The sequence below is a fragment of the Phascolarctos cinereus genome, unplaced genomic scaffold, assembly GCF_003287225.1.
Source record: "Phascolarctos cinereus isolate Bilbo 61053 unplaced genomic scaffold, phaCin_HiC Scaffold_5;HRSCAF=322, whole genome shotgun sequence".
Taxonomy (NCBI): Eukaryota; Metazoa; Chordata; class Mammalia; order Diprotodontia; family Phascolarctidae; genus Phascolarctos; species Phascolarctos cinereus.
Window position 1 is genome coordinate 345,240,554 of NW_027555958.1, and position 18,869 is coordinate 345,259,422.

Sequence of the window (18,869 nt, forward strand, 5' to 3'; positions counted from 1 at the left end):
TATGGGGTGTGCCAAAAGTCTTAGTGAAGTTTTAAGCTTTAGTACCCTAAATAGTTACCCATTCACTCATCTAGTTTTGGAGACAGTCAAAGGGTCACAGGCATAGGCTAAATAAAGCATTGGTTGTTTTTTTCCCCCTAATTTGACATTTTTTTAAATTCCAAATTAAATTCAGTAATTCTGGAAGTATCAGCCTTAAAATGCTAAAACAAACAAACAAACAAAAAGTTCCCCAACAATTCTGTATCACCTTAACCCTGGGTTACAGGCGTATCCTAGAGATAGACAGACAGACAGATAGATAGTTAAAGATACATAGACATATATTTAAATAGAGATATATAAGTCTATAAGGCATCTAGGTGGCAGAATGGATAGAGTGCTAGGCCTGAAGTCAGGAAGACTCATCTTCCTGATTTCAAATCTGGCCTCAAACACTTTTTAGCTCTGTGACCCTGCACAAGTCACTGTTTGTCTCAGTTCCTCATCTGTAAAATGAGCTGGAGAAGGAAACAGCAAACCATTCCAGTGTCTGCCAAGAAAACCTCAAATGAGGTCATGAAGAATTGGACGTAACTGAATGACAACAACATATGTCTAAATATCTCTATCACTATCTGTCTAGTAGAAAGGCGTGTCTAAAATTTCAGAAACCTTTCCTATTAATCTGTTTCCAAACCAGTACCCCTCAACAAAGGAGCCTTTGGGGATAGAGTGTGAAAAATATGTTTCCTAAAGTCACACAACTCAAATAGGAATAGTCAGTCTTAGTCATCCACCCAGTTTGGGATGCAGATTAAACATTAATACCTTATTAATACCTCTGATTGAAGTGAATCTTTCCAGTCTACTTTCTGCATCTCTTTGGTCAAAAAAAAATGCTCATCTTTCAAAAATCTGGCTCGAATGGATAGATAGAGCTATCATGAACCAGTAATCTTGCTTTTAAACACATGACATCAAGGAAATGAAAGGCTTGACTTGAAGTTTCTGATTAAAAAAAATAAAAGTCTTTACTTCAAAAGATCTTTGATTTCATTGGTATGAGTATCTTCTGCTGATGATCCTCCCTGCACTTACCTAGACTGGTTCTCAGAGGACAAATGCATAGCTCATTGCTGGATGGTGCCAGTTTAGTCAGGACCTGCCAGCCTTTGAGAAGCCAAGGGCAGCTGATTGTTGCAATGAGGCATTGAAGGTGTGCGTACCTTAGTGGAAATTCAGATTTAGGTCAGTTAGGAAATTCAGGATTCAGTATCATTATATTGAATGATTACTTGGTGAAAACACAGATAAAAAACAGTGTTTTGTTGTTCGGTTTTTTTTTAAATAAAGAAAGGCCTTTGATAAGGGCACTTTGACTCTGTTGAGAGTGAGTTTGTCATTTTAAACCCAGAACTAGAAGTTCAGAATAGTTAATATTTAAGCAGCCACAGAATATTTTACTACTTCCCTACAGGCTAGGAAGCAAGTTAATTTATCTTTCTCTGAATATGTGCATTGATACCGACTAAGCCCCAGTTTTGACTTAGCTAACACAATAATTTCTGTTTGATTTTATAGGAAAGCAGGTCTTGAACATCAGCAAAATAAGTATATTTAATTGTATGTAAGCCTGTACCCACATCCATACTTGCACAGCTAAATCAGTAGGGGTCATATCAGGTCAAGTCTGACCATACTGACACATGAACACAATCCTAGGGCAAAGATCATGAAGTTTTGGGGAAACAGGCTGAGTCAGACAAAAACCCAGGTCCCCAGTATTCCCTGTGTCTTGTGTTTTGCTCTAGTACTGCTCTCCCAGGCCTACCTCAGTGGATTTCCTGCTTCACTGTTCTTCCATTCCCAGGGCCTTCATGACATTTCCTGTATGTTCAGGGCCCCCGATTATTCAAGAACCCTACTGAGTCAGAGCAATGCTCCAGATTGGAGACTTTCTTTAACCTTTCCCCTCAAATACTCTATGTGCCTTACTTTTCAAGGTCATGCTTTCTATTACTTAGCAAGGGTAGTCATTGTATAAAAGTACTCCGGCTAAAGTATCAGCCACGTAATCTACTGCTCTTCCAGCCATCATTCTCTTAATCCATAGCAGTATTGCATAGTGGTAAGAGTCCTAGACTTGCACCTAAAAGAGCTGGGTTCTACTCCTGGCTCTGCTAGTAATTACTGATATGACCTAGGGGAAGTCACTTCATTTCCCTGGGCTTCCATTTGCTCTTCTCTAAAATGAGGGGGCTGGATTGGATGATCTCTGTGCTCTCTATGAATCTTTGTCTACAGAAAAGGACTCTATGGAGTGACTCTGTTGGTGGGAATATCAGACAACCAGACCAGTCCAGTTAGGGGAAAAAATAGTTTCAAGTACATCGTTTGACACCCTTCAAATAATGTTCCACATCTGTTGGGCTGCCCTTGCACTTCCTCTCTCTTCTCCATTAAGATTTTTCTTATCAGAACTCACCATTCATATGTCACCCCAGACCCTTAGATCTCCCAGAGGTTCTAAATCTCAAAAAAAAAAAAGGCCATCAATTCAGATTCTACCTGAATTTCCCAAACCATTGTCCAGACTCGATTTTCAGAGTGATTAGTAGCTCTGGCCAGAAGCCGCAGTTACTAATACAATAACTAATGTGGGATATCGTTTACATAGTAAAAGGCTTGGGAAGCTATGTGTCTAAGCACTGGGCCTGGGGCCAAGAAGACTCTTCTTCCTGAGTTCAAACATGGCTTCAGACATTTAGTAGCTGTGTGACCCTGGGCAAGTCAATTAACCTTGTTTGCCTCAGTTTCCTCATCTGTAAAATGAATTGGAATAGGAGATGGCAAACTGCTTTAATATCTCTGCCAAGAAAACCCCAAATCGGGTCGCAAAGAGTCAGATATGACTGAAAAATGACTCAAAAATAAGAGATATGACATGAAATTTGATTAGATCATGTATCTATATGATTAAGATGCAACTGTCTGAGAACTGAAAAAATTTAGCTAAATTGGGTTGGCTGTATCATAACCTAGGCCTGCACAACATACAGCCTGTGGGCCACTCGTGGCCCATCAAAGGATTTCAGGCAGCCCACAAAAAATGTAGAGGATGTAAAAGAAAATGAAGATGTAACGAGTGCTCTGTCCGTGCCCTGCCTTCCACTAGCCACTGGTGTGCCCATTATGTAACTTGGTGGGTCGGTTGCCACTGAAGACTCTCTCTTGTTTGTCACCTGACCTGCAGAAACCAACCATCATCAGTGTGTCTCTAGTCTGAGAAGACCGAGAGTTATAGCTTTTAGCTGTGTTTTTCGTCATTACTGATGTTGAACAAGGACAGAGTGAGTGCAGCTGACGCCTGCAAGGCAGCTACAACGCAAGGGCTTCTTCCCCTCCGTCGTTGTGTAGCCACCCTCCAGGTTACCTGAGTGTCTGGCCCTCTTTCCAAGGTCAGACACTCCGTTCAGTATTTTTTTGTACGTGAACAGTTGCCGTGGTTCTAACATTAAAGTTTTAGGGGTGACTTTGTAAAATGAGTGATGAAAAGAAACAGAAGATCAAATCAGAATATAGAGTGTTTAATCTGGAGTGGACAGGTAGACACTTGTTTACTTACATGAGAGACAAAATATTGTGCCTTGTTTGCCAAAAAGTAATAGCTGTTCCTAAGGAATGTAGTCTCTGTTGCCATTTCGAATCAGAACATCCTTACTTAAGCAAATTGGACCCCAGGGAAAAATAAATTGAAGTGTCCAAATTGTTGAAAAATCTCAGTGGGGAACAATGGTTTTTCAAGAAAGGAAGCTCAGAAAATGAGGCAGCTACTAAGGTTAGCTTTTAGATTTTTAAAGAAATCAATTTCAAACATGATTCCAGAGTATGGTCAACTGATTGCTGACAAGTAGTGTAATATGTCACATTAACTACATGTAAACAGTAAGAAAACCCGAAAAGTGTATTAAAACTTGTACCACTTAGCAAAGTAATTTATTCTAACATTAATGTGATTTCATGATAAATAAAAATCTTATATAATAAGTGTAATTGATATTAATTGAAATTTCCCTTTTTAAAAAATATGGTTTATTTGCAAAATAGTTTAATCATTAATCATACCTGTACTTGGAAAGTGAACCGCTACAAACGTATCTGTGGCCCGAAGAAGTTTTTTAGCCTACTTTAATGTTGGCCCCTACTGACTGCCAACTTGTACAGGTCTGCCATAATCTTTTTCCTCTTCACCCCTTGACCAGGTTTGAACAATTTTGTTGTTGTATTGATCCTTTTTTCTACACAAGGCACTGAATTGGCATCTTAACCATTTTATAGACTTAGACTTACACATAAAACAATGTATTTATTTGCAAAAATCTGGTTTTGGGAATGTGCCCTGGGTCACAATGACCTTCCAGTTCTTTCTCTCATGCCCTGCAGTTTTCTGCAACCAGGAATAGTTATGTCGATTAATGTAGGCTCATATCTTTAGTCTAGTTTACAAAGCTGTTAGGCATGATCTCCTTTTGGCTTCAAGGGCAGAGCTAAAGATCCTTTTACTTGTTCCTACCTGTGGTTGAGTTAGTTGAATACAAAAGGAAGTTGGTTGGTTCCTAACCAAGCCTGCTTGACTCTGTGTGGTTGCTTAGAGTAAGTGGCACTTCCTCACTTGGATACCACTGTAATGAACAGATGCTGACTTTTTTATGCAAAATGTGTGCAAGAGATCTATTCAAGAACTTTGCTTTACATAGTAGGCCTTAAAATGTGCCAGTTTACATTAAAAAAATATTTACCATGCATCTGTTACATGTAAGGCAGTGGCTGACTACTGGAAGAAAATCCAAACTAAATGTTCTCCACCATTCCTTTCAATTTTAATATTCTATGATTTTATGAGTCAAAGACATGATCTCTGATCTTTGGTAGGAGGTGATAAGACAAATGCATAGAAAATTTTAATGAAATCTAGAGATGTCTGAGGGGTAAAGCTTGGAAGAATGAGGGAAATTTTGAGCTGAGCCTGTAATGCTTCATACATAGTAAGAGCTTAATACACTTTTGAGGAATTGAATTGCTGAAAGGAACAGCATGAGCAAAAGCCTTAGGAACATAGTCTTCTCATCAGATTTTGATTTCTCATCAACTGAAACCATAACACCTTCTTTCCTTCCAGGTTATAAACAGAGGACTTCTTTTCTTTGGGACAGCAACAGCCCTAAGTGGTACCTGCTTATTTATAACGTACGTGTCACCAGCGGTCCAACTGAAGATGCTGTGGAACTGGGTCACTTCCTTCAGGAGCACTGAAAACCTCTTTTTGAAACTTCCATGGAATTAAAAGAGCAAATTCTAGATTGTGATATTGGCCATTATGAAAGAAAGTTATCTAATAGCAAATGGTTGGCTTCTTGGAAAAGACAGACATTCACAAACATATCATTGACCTCCATATCCAACTCACTATTAGAAGGCATCCTTCAAATGGCAATGCCATTTTGAATTATTCTTTAGGGCTATTTAAAAGTTTTTTTGTAAAACAGATTCTATTTTTTTTTTATTGAGAGCACAAGAATGATTTTGGACCCTCAAGATAACATTATCCTGAGGGTTCAAAATCATGTTATAGGTGATAGTGCTATCAATGAAATCCTTCTGGGAATTTTGAAATTCTGATTGAATTTCAATTTCATTAACAGATAGTATATGAAAGCATTATAGCAAGGCTCTGGTGCATTACTCACCTATAAGGGAAGTATAGTCTATTGTATGTTCTGTTAGCCCTAATATTAAATAAAGCATTTCCTCTGTTAACACTATCTCTGGATTTCTATCATGGAAACTAAAAAGGCAATAGTGCAGATTCCTGATTACTCCTAGAATGTCAGAAATTCTTTTCTTAGCTGCTTTTATGGGTACCTACCTCTTTGTTAAAATGAATTGGAATTTCTTATATATTACTTCATTAGCTAGGTTCACATTGTGAACAAGAAGATGAAAAAATAATATCATGTTGTGCCAGTGCTATAATTTTTAAAAAGGTCATTTGTGTGGTTTCACATGAAGTCATTTGAGGGATAAATTTACATTTTGTCTGGTATGTTGATAGAGCTTTCTGATACTCTCATAGGTTTCTCTAAGGTTAGAGCACAGACATGAAGAGAAGTAACCTGCTTTAATGGAAAGAGCATTGAGCTAAGAATGAGTTCTAGTCCAGATTCTTCCACTAACTTAACCATAAGGTCTTGGGCAAGTGATTTTAGCTCTGTCTAGTTCCTTTTTATACAAATGAGGGAATTGAACTAGGTAGTCTCTGAGATAGCTTCCATAGCCATCATTCTGAGTCTCAAGTAACCACAGAAAGCTCTAAGGATGTAGAGAATGAAAATGCTATTTGTCCCAATTTTAAACAATGTGTTCCTGGGAATATTTTATGCATAATTCATAAGAGTGTGTCCATACTTTTCTGTGGGAAAAAAATTATATGCAGTAATTAGTCAATAGGACTTTTTTAGCCCCAGGAAGGCCATGACATGGCTCAGTGAATAATTTTATTTAAATATTCTAAACACCTCAATTTCTGTACAAAAATAGAAAAATGTTAAATATTTTAAAATGTAAGCAGAGATGCCTTTATTAGATATATGAAACAATGTTTTATTTCATTTTAGACCTTCAATAGCAATTTAACCAACTTGATTTTTAGCTTTAAGCTGTGGTTGGGCTAATCCATAAGAGTGACTTTCAAAAGCACTTTTTGTGAAAACTTTTTCTTTGGTTCTTTTCTCCTCAATATACCAAGACACCCACTCTGAAGTTCATGAAACATATAAAATGCTATCCCACCAGGTCAAACAGTTATTCCGATAATAAAAATGAAATGACAAGTAGAACAAATATTTTTCTTCTAAGTCCAGGGAAGAAGCTGGTGTAGTGGAAAGATAGTGATCTTTGACTCATAAGACTAGGTTTTAAGTTCTGACTTTAATATTTATTTAGTGTGACCTTGGGAAAATCTCTTAACCTCTCTTAGCATGTATTAAATGAAAGCATCGGAGTAGATGAACTCTAAGGTTTATTCTAGCTCTAACATTCTGTAATTCTGTATGGCACTTTGGAAGCCCTGTAAGTTCATGATTTAAATCAGTCTTCTTTAGTTGTAGACTAATCTGGAAAGAAAAGCCTCTTCTTCAAGTCCTGACCATTATCTGATACACTATTGCTGCTTGGCTAATACTATTCCAATCCATGTATGTTTAGTTAGGACTATATGCTTGGCAGATATATGGAAAATTATCAAAGTGATTAACAAACCCTATGGCATATTTTTGTCACATGTAGGTGATGACTCTCCCCAGGTTAATGTCATGTTCACCAGATACATTTTCTGGTGATGCAGAAATCTACATTTTAGGTACCAGAAAAGAATTAGTATCATCTTAGAATACAAGATTATTTTTTTTTCAAAATGATGTCTTCTTTTCTCTAGCACTCACATATTCTAGAGTTGTGCTCAGCAGCACATCTGTCTTAATCTGCTGTTTGGTTATCATTGGTACACATAGCATTAAAGTCTTCTGACGCATTAAGTTTTCATTTATTGGAAACTGGGGAGTTGCCTATAATTTTCATCTTAGAGCTGGCTAATCATGATATCACATTTATAAAGAAGACAGTTGGACATAATAGAGTAAAGGATAGCACTCTTTAGCTACAACTGGTGGCAGTTTTCCTACCCATTTTATGCATATATGTAAAATGCAGATATTTTGAAAGCCATATGCAAAACAGAAGGAGAAAGCATCACAAGCACTAGAAAGTACAGCATTTAGAAACATTTGAAATGAAAATATTCATCATATTTGGAAAGGGGTGACTCCTGACTCTCTAACAAGTTGTGTGGACTTGCAATGTAACCTCCCAGGACCTCAGTTTTTATCATCTGTAAAATAAGGAGATTGTACCAAATGGTCTTTAAGATCTCTTCCAGCTCAAAATAATCCTCTAATCTTCTTATGTTGTGAAGTCATATTTTAGTACATGGAGCACCCATTGACCAAAACCATGCTCAGGTTATTTTCTGAGGCCAGTGAACATAACTGGAGTTCAACTGTGTCAACTCATTTTTGTCATATCACAGTGGAACAAAAGTCCTCTGGGGAATTCCGTCACAGTCTTCAAAATTAAAGATCAGAAGCTGTGTCTACTGAGCAGAATCCTGTTTTTTACTGTCCCCCTCCATCCTTAGAGAGGTCGAACTTGAATCACATTCACCTTTGTCCCACTGTTTTTGTCATTGTCATCGATCATCTGTGTCTCATCACTGGTGATGATGAAGATGATGGAGGAAGAGCTAAAAGTCACTTTCTTCTTTGGTCGGTCTCCAACTTTCTGGGACATCACTATAGGTCTGATCTGCTTTTCAGTCCTGATGACAGGTCTGTCTTTCTTGGGCTGCTGGAATTTCAGCTGCCTGAAACACAGGAGCTGTAAAAGGCATCTTCGAAACTGTACAGAAAAAGAATTATGACAACATAATGCCAAGTTAAAGGTCTTCCATTTCAGAAGCCATTCAAGAAAATGATATAAAGATTATTCTGAGATCTGGGCATTTCTTGAGGGAAGGGGAAGTAAATCCCCTAAAGGTGAATGCTTTTAGTTACCCTGGGCCCTGTGTCTTCTATCTAAAATAACTCACAACACAAAACACTGTGTTGAAGCCAGAATCATATGTTCAGTCCCTATACAGATCCCATTAACTTTACAGTGGGGCAAAAGGCCAGAGACTTATGCCCAACCAGTCACATAATAAATAATCATGAAGGAGGCTGGGCCAAAAGGTATGAGTGATATGTTCATCAGTCTTGTAATATTGATATTACAAAAGAAAGTACATTTATGACGATGAGGATGACTTTGACCCCTACTGACGCCTGCTGGCCCATACGTGACCCTGGGCAAAGTCATTTTAACCTCTCTGCTCCAGGCAAATATCAAAGACTATAAGTTGCTGAGGTTTTGACCTGCCTAAACAGAGGGAGTTTCCTCCTGTGGAAATTCCTGACAACAGTGAAATCACAGATTTAGTCCCTATCTCTAGTCTTAGGCCTAGCTCGTCGTAAAAGGACAGGTTGTCTCTTTACAAGTCATGTTCTCAAAGAGATTTTCCTCTCAAGAGAATGTAAGCTTATTGAAGTTGTCTTTGAATCCCCAGTGCCTTAGCACAGTGTCTCAGAGATATTAAGTGCTTAATAAATGTTTGTCCAGTTGAGTTGAATAAATTATCCTAAATGTTATAATCAGTAACTTGATAATTACTGAAATATGAGTATCAAAGATATGGTCGGAGACAGATATAACATCCTCTTTCTCTACTTGTACCCTCACTTCAACTCCTCTCCATTTTACAGATGGAAAAACTAAATTGGAGAGAGGTTGCAGGCTTTTTTTTAGATTTTGGCATACATTTGAGTTAAAATTATAATAAAGGTCAGATTAATAACATTCTTTTTTGTTTTAATGTATAACATTTAAATCTTAGCAATAATAGATGAATCAAATCAAGAAAAAACTTGTTCAAAATGTCCTCTCCTATAAAGGAAGATTATTAGGCTGCTTCAAACATGCTCAAAGAATATAAATAATTGTTTAATTCTAAACTATGTGATTCTATCTTACAATTAGACCCTTAGTTCCATACTTTATAAAGTAGACTTAAATATATATGCATATATTTATGTATGTGTGTGTGTAATATATATATATATATATATATATATATATAATATATATATACATATATATATATTTAAGAGGGCAGCTAGATATTATTTAATTGATTCTGATGCTATGTTGTCTTACATTTTGGGTGGGGAAACTTTTTTTCTATCCTCATCAAGGGTCATTGAACCATTGAGGGGAAAATGTATTTGAGGCTGCACAATCTCAGAATGAATAGTGGGTTCAGAGCCCATCTTGTGCTCAAACAGGAATCCCCTAGGGGATTCACGCCCACATAAAAAGCAATTTCCTTGGAGGTAAATAAAATATGTTGTACTAGCTTGCAAATTCAAAACAGCAAATATAAACTCTATTTTTAAAAAGATACAACAAATACCCACATTAGTCTTTCCTATCTCTGAATTCCAGGAATGTTTGCTTTGTACTATTTAGCCCTCACTACACAGTGTTTGGCATTTTTTCACGTTTGTGTTATCTCTCTAACTAAATTATAAGTTACTTCAGGGCGGGGGCCATGTCTTATATTTCTTTGTATTCCTCAATATACCTAGCACAGTTTGGCACAAAATGCAAATTCAGTAAAACTTATTGGTTATATATGTGTGTATGTGTATGTGTGTATGCATGTATATATGTATGTATGTATGTATGTATGTATACACATATATTCAAACACACATATACATGCATATATTTTCCCCCCCTCCATATGATGTCTAAGTAAGGGACAGGCAGGTCAGTGGGGAAAAAGAGGAGAATGTGAGGAAAGGTCAGGATAGGGAAGAGAGACAGAGAAACGAGGAGAGGGAAAGGTCAAAAGAAGAAGAGAAAGAGGAGGAAGCTTAGTGGAATCTGAGGTTAGTATATCCAGGCAATAACTCGTATCATGCCACTAGTGCTACTAGGTCTGTGAATGTCAGAGAAAGTTATAACTTATTATTGTCCTCTGAAAGTCATTCAATAAATGAATATTAGCACCTAAAGAAGGGGGGAAAGGGAATAAGCATTTATATAGCACCTGTTCTAAGCATTTTATAAATATTATCTCACTTTATCCTCACAAGAACCCTGCACTTGGCAGGGTGAGTGGCAGTATCCCATTCATGTTGGGACTTTGGCCATATGCTCACATTGGGTCCCAGTTCTGTGGGCATCACAGGATCATAGATGTAAAGCTGAAAGGGAACACAGAGACAATCTATGCCAAAACCCTCGTTACAAATGAGGAAGCAGACCCAGGTAGGTTAAGTTGCATGCTTGCCATAAGGGCTAGAGTCAGGCACAGCTAGGGATATAGAGATACAAGAACAATAAACCATAGTTTCTACCCTTACAGTTAAGTTAAAAAACTGCAACATATACAGATGAAATGATCAAAAAGCTCACAAAGGCAGTAAACAAAAAATAGGATTTGAACCCAGGTTCTCTGACTCCAGAGACAGAGCTTTTTCCACTAGTACTAACTATTCTGGATTACTCCAGTTCCCCTCTTTTTGGGGCCAAGATTTCTGCCAGCAGAGGGCTTTTTATATGGAAAATAAGTTCTTGTGATACATAGGATAATTTTCTTGTACTGATGTAAATGAATGACTTCAGATGTATATGTGAGAGATGTGAACTGGTTTGTGAAAGTATTACCAATAAAACATAAAAGCATTACATAGCTGTCATCTTTCACGATATATGTTTTAACTGGCATTTCCAACTTGCTGTTAGAACAACCTAACATATTGGTGTCATAGCTATCATTTTGAACCACAAAGAATGTGATTTTGGTAAGTAAACTATCTCTGAGAGAAATAATTATTAATATCCAATGATTTGGGGAAATAGAGTTCCCCCTTTTCTAAGGTCTTGATTTTAAAAATTCAGTCTCTTGAAGGACATTGCTGATAATGAGTTTAGACCCACCCTGGGGCCACCATAGCCTCTTGCTCAAATTTGGGTGGAGACAGATCCTTTTGTATAGATAGCCCAAGGCTGGGAGTAGTCTCAGTATAGAGATTGTTTCTTTGTCCAAGGGTGACAAGATGTCACTCTCAGACCCTCATTTTAATATAGCTCACTTCTTATAGTGTTAACCAATCAGAGTTGATTGTCACTCCTCTTCCAAAAGAACATATAAGCTCTACGCCCGCAGCCATGATTGTTTTTTGTCTAAGAGAGCTAGCCAAAGAACCATGCTTTTATTAATAACATGCTGGCCTTATTAATAAAATGATTAAATTACCCAGAAACTATGTCTCTCAGAACCTTGTTAGTCTTCACACCTCTCGTCCTATCATTTCCCCTGCTCAAATGACATATGCCCTTCAGTGGCTCCCTATTTTCTATGGGATAAGATGCAAAATTTTTTAGCTTGCATTCAAGAGCTTTTCCAATCTTATCCTATTTACCACTCCAGCCTTATCTCCTACTACTTTTTGCCTTTAGCCTAGGTAGCCTTCTTACTGTTCCCAAATCACACATTACCTACTATTTCCTTTCTGGGATATATACTCTCTAATTATCTCTGTTCATCTTAATACTATACTTCCTTTGAGCTGCACTCAAACTAGGACCACCTTTTTTCTTTCCCTAAAAACTAGCTCACCTTTTTCTTCTCTGAACTCTTACATCCCTTCCATGCATTTTACGGCCTTGCACTGTTAACTATCTTTTCATCTGTACATGTTGCATTGCTTTAAGTAGACTGTAAGGGCAGAAACTTTGGTTTGTTGTATCTCTGTATTTCTCGTGCCTAACTCTAGCCCTCACACATGGCAAGCATGCAATTTGGCTGACTGGGGTAACAACTTTTAAATGGACCTATTGAGTCTATATCCAAAGTTGGTAAAAGTTTCACAGGAAATTCATCCATACCCTGAATTTATTTCAAGGCTTTTCTTCCTCCAGCTAATTCCTGATTAAGAGACTCATCCCTAACACTGTCCTGAATTGACCCCAATCTATGATGAATAAAAGCATTCTGTTTGTTGTAAAGCATACCTTTCTGCTCATGAAGATGTAGATAATTGGATTGTATGCAGTACTGGATTTGGCAAAGAGAGATGGTATGATAGCCACAGTTGGTGTGACCAGGCTGCCATAGCCATTTGCTATCAAGAGACAGATCACTGCATAAGGCATCCAACAGAACAGGAATGTTGCTATCATTAAAAAACACATTTTGGCCACTTTCTTCTCATATCTCAGGATTTTGATCACTTGGATGGTCTGAAGCTCTTCCACACAGCGAAGCTGCAGAAAGGCAAAAGAGGAAGAGTTGGAAACAAAATGAAAGATAATCTAAAGAAAATAATAACTTTCATTGGTATAGCATTTTACAAAGCCTCAGCACATCCATTATCTGATTTCATCCTTTTAACAGCCATATACAGGTATTAAAAAATGCCTAATTAGGTGGTGCAATGGATAGAGTACTGAACCTGGGGTGAGAAAGGTCTGAGTTCAAATACAGCCTCAGGAGCTAACTTGCTGTGTGACCCTGGGCAAGCTACTTAGCCTCCATCGGCCCCAGTTTCCTCTCATGTAAAATGGGAATAATAATAGTACCTACCTCCCAGGGTGGTTGTGAGGACCAAATGAAAGAATATTTGTAAAGCACTTTGCAGACCTTAAAGTGCTTTTAGGATCAACATTTTGCAAATGAATGAAGTAAGGTTCAGAGAAGTTAAACAGCTGCCCATTGTCATACAGTTAGTAAACAGGAAAGTTGGAACTCTATCCTAAGTCTCTTGACTCTAAGACTGATATTTTAAAACTCATTTGTGCTTTGTCCTGATCTAATAGGGGGCACTAAGGTAGTTCTCTCCTATATCAAAGAGATTACAGATTTGAGGTAGCAGAAAGGCCTCTTGTTTTCCCATAAGGGAAACTCCTTAGCTGGGAATAAGAACTATTTTCCAATTTCTTTGATTAGCTAAAAGGTAATCTTTTAGATCTTAAAGGTTTACTCTGCTGGTAAACTCTACTGATAAATGAGGCAGCTAGGTCGCACAGTAGATAGAGTGCTGGCCCTGGAGTCAGGAAGACTCCTCTTCCTGAGTTCAAATCTGGCCTCAGACATTTACTATCTGTGTGACCCTGGGCAAGTCATTTAACCCTGTTTGCTTCAGTTTCCCCATTTGTAAAATGAGCTGGGCAAGGAAATGGCAAACCACTCCAATATCTTTGCCAAGAAAACCCCAAATAGGGTTGCGAAGAGTTGGATACAACTGGAAAACAACTGAACTGTATTTCAGAATGATCTTTCCCAGAATATACTTCTCCAGCTCTCAAAACACACACCAAATTTCTGTTGATGATAGGAGTTCTGCATGGGTAAATCCTACATATGGACTTTGAGACCTATTCCTATGAAACATCTCAATAGTACACATGAACTAGTGAAAGACCAGTGAAATTGGAGTCTGTGTTCTGAGTATGAGCTCTGACATTTACTAGCATTGTACCCACAGATAAGTAGCAACTCTTTAGAGCTACAATTTTCACTTCTTTAAAACAGGGTCAGCAATATTTTCATTACCTTCTTCATGGAGTTGTTGTGAGAAAATTGCTTTGTAAACCAAAAAGTGCTATAATTACTATTGTTGACGTTAATTCTCTTCAAAAACTCTACCATCATGCTTCATGGCATGGAAATGACCTTGGGATAAGTTAGGACACTGTAAACTCTGTCAATGCTCTATGAAGGATCAGCTTACCTGATCAAGGAGGTCCATTATCAAACAATTGGCCATCTACTTACAGAATTCTTTTTCCCACAGACTCATGAAAAATTAAGTTTATGTTTATATTTATGTAGGCTTTTGTGTGTGTATATATATATATATATCATACATATATGTATATATACATATAATATGTGTATGTGTATATATTTATATATGTGTGTGTATCTATCTATCTATCTATCTATCTATATCTCCTCATATTATCTTCACCATAATGCTGTGAGGTATTTAGTACAAATATCATTGTCTCCATTTTACAGATAAAGAAACTGAGGTTCAAATAACTCATTAAATAACTTTGAGGCAGTAAGCTAAAGTTAGGTCTTCTAACTAGTGTACCTATTATACTGTCAAGTAATATGTTTAAAATACCCATGATACAAATATAAAGCCTATCAATAAAGTTATGATCCCTTAATAGGCATTTGAGGGGTATCAATTAAGATTTGTTAAATCAAGGCAAGATTTTTAATTATACTTAGTACCATTAAAGCTTTGTCAGAATCTCTCTCTCTCTCTCTCTCTCTCTCTCTCTCTCTCTCTCTCTCTCTCTCTCTCATATTCCAGGCCCATAAGTGAATCACACCTTGAAAAATATAATAGTATGTGACCTTAGAATAAGATTCCTTCTAATAGACAATTCCCTAGATTCTCATACATGAGATTTTATAACTAGTAATTATGTACCATTACAAGGGATACCATTTCACAGAAAATTTGGTCATGATGGATCTGGGAGTTTAGAGGTGGCAACTCACCATTCGGATGGCATACAGAATGTGGCCATAGCAATAGGCCATGACACCAACAGGCAACACCAAGCATCCAAGGAATAAGAAAAGCACAAAGGAGGAATCATTGGGATCTTTGGATTTCCAGTCCACTGAGCAGCCTAGTCCATGGATTTCCAGAGTGTATCTGTTCCAGCCTAGGAGGGGAGCTCCAGTCCATACCAATGAGTAAAGCCAGATGTAGGTTATAGCCCTCCAGGCCCAGGAAAAATTAATCACTTTGGCATGGACAATTCGATTATAGCGTTCGTAGGCAAGGACAGTGAGGGTCATGATGGAAACAATTCCTGGAAAAAAAAAAAAAAGAAATGGGAGAGCACAAAGAGGTCCAGGTAAATGATGGAAATAACATAATCTTCATAGAAAAATCCTTAGAGTATACAGAATAAACAGAATAGTAATCAACATTTGACTCCCCTAAGTTTGAAGTAACTTAGCATCCAAAGAGATCTCTGCTCAGACTTATGGAAAAGCTGGCAATAATAGTAACTGTCAGGTGCAATCCAACATAAAAAGAACAAGAAACCATTTATCGTTTTATTGCCAACTGGAAACCCTTGTATAGGAATTACAAAAGGAGACATTATTTACTAAGATCACCTATTTTTGTGCCCTACTTTGGCTAAATCTGAACTCAGATTATGAAGACAGGGTTTCCTTGGGTCCTTTTGACTACTCAGTTGGAAAATATTTCTAAATATGCACTCACTAATTGGATTCAAGCAAAGTAAATGTTATCAAGATTATGACTGGCAAGTTAAATTGGCTTAATAGGGAAAAACACCCCTAAAAGACTTTAGTGCTTATAATAATTATGTAGGTATATGTGGGGTAATTGTGGGAGTGATGCAGTAGAAGGGCTCACAGGAAAGATAGTCCTAAGATATCTCATTATCACCCCACTTACAGGCTCAGGATGCTGTCCTATTGAGACTTACCCTGGCCAGGCTCTCATTTAACTTGAAGGCTTATTTATGTTAGGTCAAGAGGTACATAAATTATGGTATATGTTTATATACTTTCCTATTTATAGGAAGTGTCTATTTGCCTGGGGGATATAATAATAGTACATCTCTCTTTTCTGTGGAAAATTTAAACAGGACACTCCTCCCCGGTGCCTCAGCTCTCACAGAAAGAAGGGCTGGTAGCAAGTGTTCCACAGTTTTAAGGACTATCATCTAGAAGTCTCAGCACACCAGAGTTCTGGATGAAGGGCATAAGGGAGCCGGCACTCAACGGTCAGATGCACCTGCTTCACCCTATCTTCCTTCCTTTTTCCTTCCTCCCTAATGGCAAGTAAGATAGAATCTCTTCTGGCTTCCCTTTCCCATAAATTCTAATGCCTAAATCAAAAAGAAATCGCCAAACTGATGACCTCTAGGGCCTAGCCTTTTTGGCCATTTCTGGAGTTTGAAGTTACCTTGAAAATGCTCTCCTGTCAGAAGCTCAAAAGCCAAGGAATTAGAGTGTGTTAATTGCTGGTATGCAACTGGATATTGCCAGTAGTGAGGAAGGTTAATAGATCAGGTAAGGCTCATTTCCATAGAGAAAGTTAGAGAGACTACAAGTAATCTAACCTTAAAGGGAGAAGAAGCTAGTCTCAGGAGATAACTCCTTGCTACACATACAGTATAAGCTTTTGAAGATTTTTGAATGAATGAATCAGTGGGGCCATCAATCCTGCTTCTAGTTCTGTCTTCTCAGCCATCATGCAATGTGACAACCCCTGTGGACAAAGGGATAACTATCCCCACCACCTGCCAATCAGCTGCCACCCTCAAGGAAGGGCAGCTAGTTTAGCTGAAGCAGCAAGGCTCCCTGAGGGAGAGACAGGAGGCACCATGTGCCAGGAGAGTAACACCACCACCACCACCTTGATGACCATCTCTCTTCATACCCTAATACAGACAGCTCAGGACCCTGATCTAAGAGCCTTGGAAAAAGAGCTCCACACCCCCTGCCCCCTGCCTTCATTCACTGGACCTGCTTCCAACCTGGCCCTCTCTATCATCATTGAGAGGAAAACTCATTGTGGAAAAGGGGCCTACCTTCTTTGTTATCTTCATCAACAACTACTGGCCAACTGCAGCCACCAATACCCAAATATGCAGATCATAAACCTTTTTTGACTTAGTAAATAAGTACTAGGTCTATGTCTGAGGCAAATAGATTTACCCAGGGTCATACGGCTAGTAAATGTCAGGGATGGGATTTTAGCCCAGAGTGACCTCCTTATTGAGCATGGATGGATATTCAATGGCATAATTACAATAAAATTTGCTGGAACATGGTCTGTATCTCATTAATTTCAGTTGATCTGCATTTATCAGCATTAAGTTTTCCATCCAAGCACAAAAAAATTAGTGTGAGTGAACATGCCGCCTCACAAATTAGCACTTACTTTTCATGTGCTTTTAAGATTAGAGCAAAGAGGGAAAATACAGTCTGAGCTTTAGAGTTTTATTCTTGTTTTTCTTTTTTAGTTAAAAAAGAGAATTTTGGATAGCAGAGGTATCAAAGCACAACCAATTTTGAAAATGCTGAAAAACTCATTCATTATGGCTAGTTAGCATGAATCTATTAAGATGAGTCTATTTCCCATTCCTTATGCCATGACAGATAAACTCTTTCCAACAGACCTCATTTTGTCATAGCCACATAGATGGATTTGGTCTGTATCACTATAGCCAAAGTACACGTCAGCCCTACTAAAATATTCTCTAGGTCTATATAACCTGAGATAATTTTACTTTCAGGCTGCAATATGGTATATGTGGCACCTTTTATTTATTTTTTTTCTTTCCTTCCTTCCTTCCTTCCTTCCTCTCTTTTTCTTTTCCTTCCTTCCTCCCTTCCTCTCTTCCTCCCTTTCTTTCCATTTCCATTTCCAAATCGTTCACTTTCCAGAACTACCTGTGTAACATCATTATGTAAGTCATTCTACAATGCTGATCTCAGTTTCCTATCTCTAAAATGAGGGGGTCAGATTAGATAGGTTATTTCCAGTTCCAGCATGATGATCCTATGATTTTAAGACTGATGCAACTGTATATTTTTATATTACTTTAAACAAACATTTGAGCTAATATTGAACCTACTTCTTCAGGGTATGGGCCAATATTTATTGCTTCAATAAACTTGTGGAACTTAAGTTTATACTAGTGAGTTATGCCTCTCTACCATTTTCATGGGCTTCAAAGATGTCTTTCCATTTGCTTAAATATTTTTTTAGGGATGAGATGATGTTCTTGGCATTTCCTACAATATTTATTATCAGTCAATCAATAGTATAATGGTTTGAATGTCTATATGTCCAAATCTCTACTATGTACTATGTACAATGGGATATACAAGAGGCACAAGGCATGATCTTTGCCTTTAAGGGAGCTTACACTCAGGAAGACAAGACTAATACACATGAAATAATTAGAGAGTAATATGTGAAAGTACATGGTAACACTGTATGGGGTGAGGTGCTCCATGAGTGGGAATATACTTTGGAGGATACTTCCTGGAGGAGTGGGGACCTAAACTGAACCTTGGAGGATGTCTAGGATTTTGATAGAAAGGAAGAGTTGGGGCATGCAAAGCTTGGGTAGCAAAAAAAGCAAACTAC

General features: G+C 37.8%; 2 protein-coding genes across 4 annotated transcripts in view; one reads left to right on the forward strand and one right to left on the reverse strand.

Annotated features, from left to right (window-relative positions):
• KMO (kynurenine 3-monooxygenase) overlaps positions 1 to 5,799 on the forward strand; it is a 62,476-nt gene extending 56,677 nt beyond the window's left edge. For all 3 annotated transcript variants that reach the window (XM_020982056.2, XM_020982054.2, XM_020982055.2), the window contains one exon: positions 5,162 to 5,799. In XM_020982056.2, coding sequence (XP_020837715.1) covers positions 5,162 to 5,326 — 165 coding nt within the window. In that variant the 3' untranslated portion in view covers positions 5,327 to 5,799. The remainder of the gene's footprint in view (positions 1 to 5,161) is intronic.
• A 916-nt stretch (positions 5,800 to 6,715) lies between these two features.
• Positions 6,716 to 18,869, reverse strand: part of OPN3 (opsin 3) — a 55,562-nt gene continuing 43,408 nt past the window's right edge. Inside the window, exons 2-4 of the mRNA XM_020982058.2 lie at positions 15,221 to 15,540; positions 12,715 to 12,966; positions 6,716 to 8,493 (exon numbers count right to left, since the gene is read on the reverse strand). Coding sequence (XP_020837717.1) covers positions 8,230 to 8,493; positions 12,715 to 12,966; positions 15,221 to 15,540 — 836 coding nt within the window. The 3' untranslated portion in view covers positions 6,716 to 8,229. The remainder of the gene's footprint in view (positions 8,494 to 12,714; positions 12,967 to 15,220; positions 15,541 to 18,869) is intronic.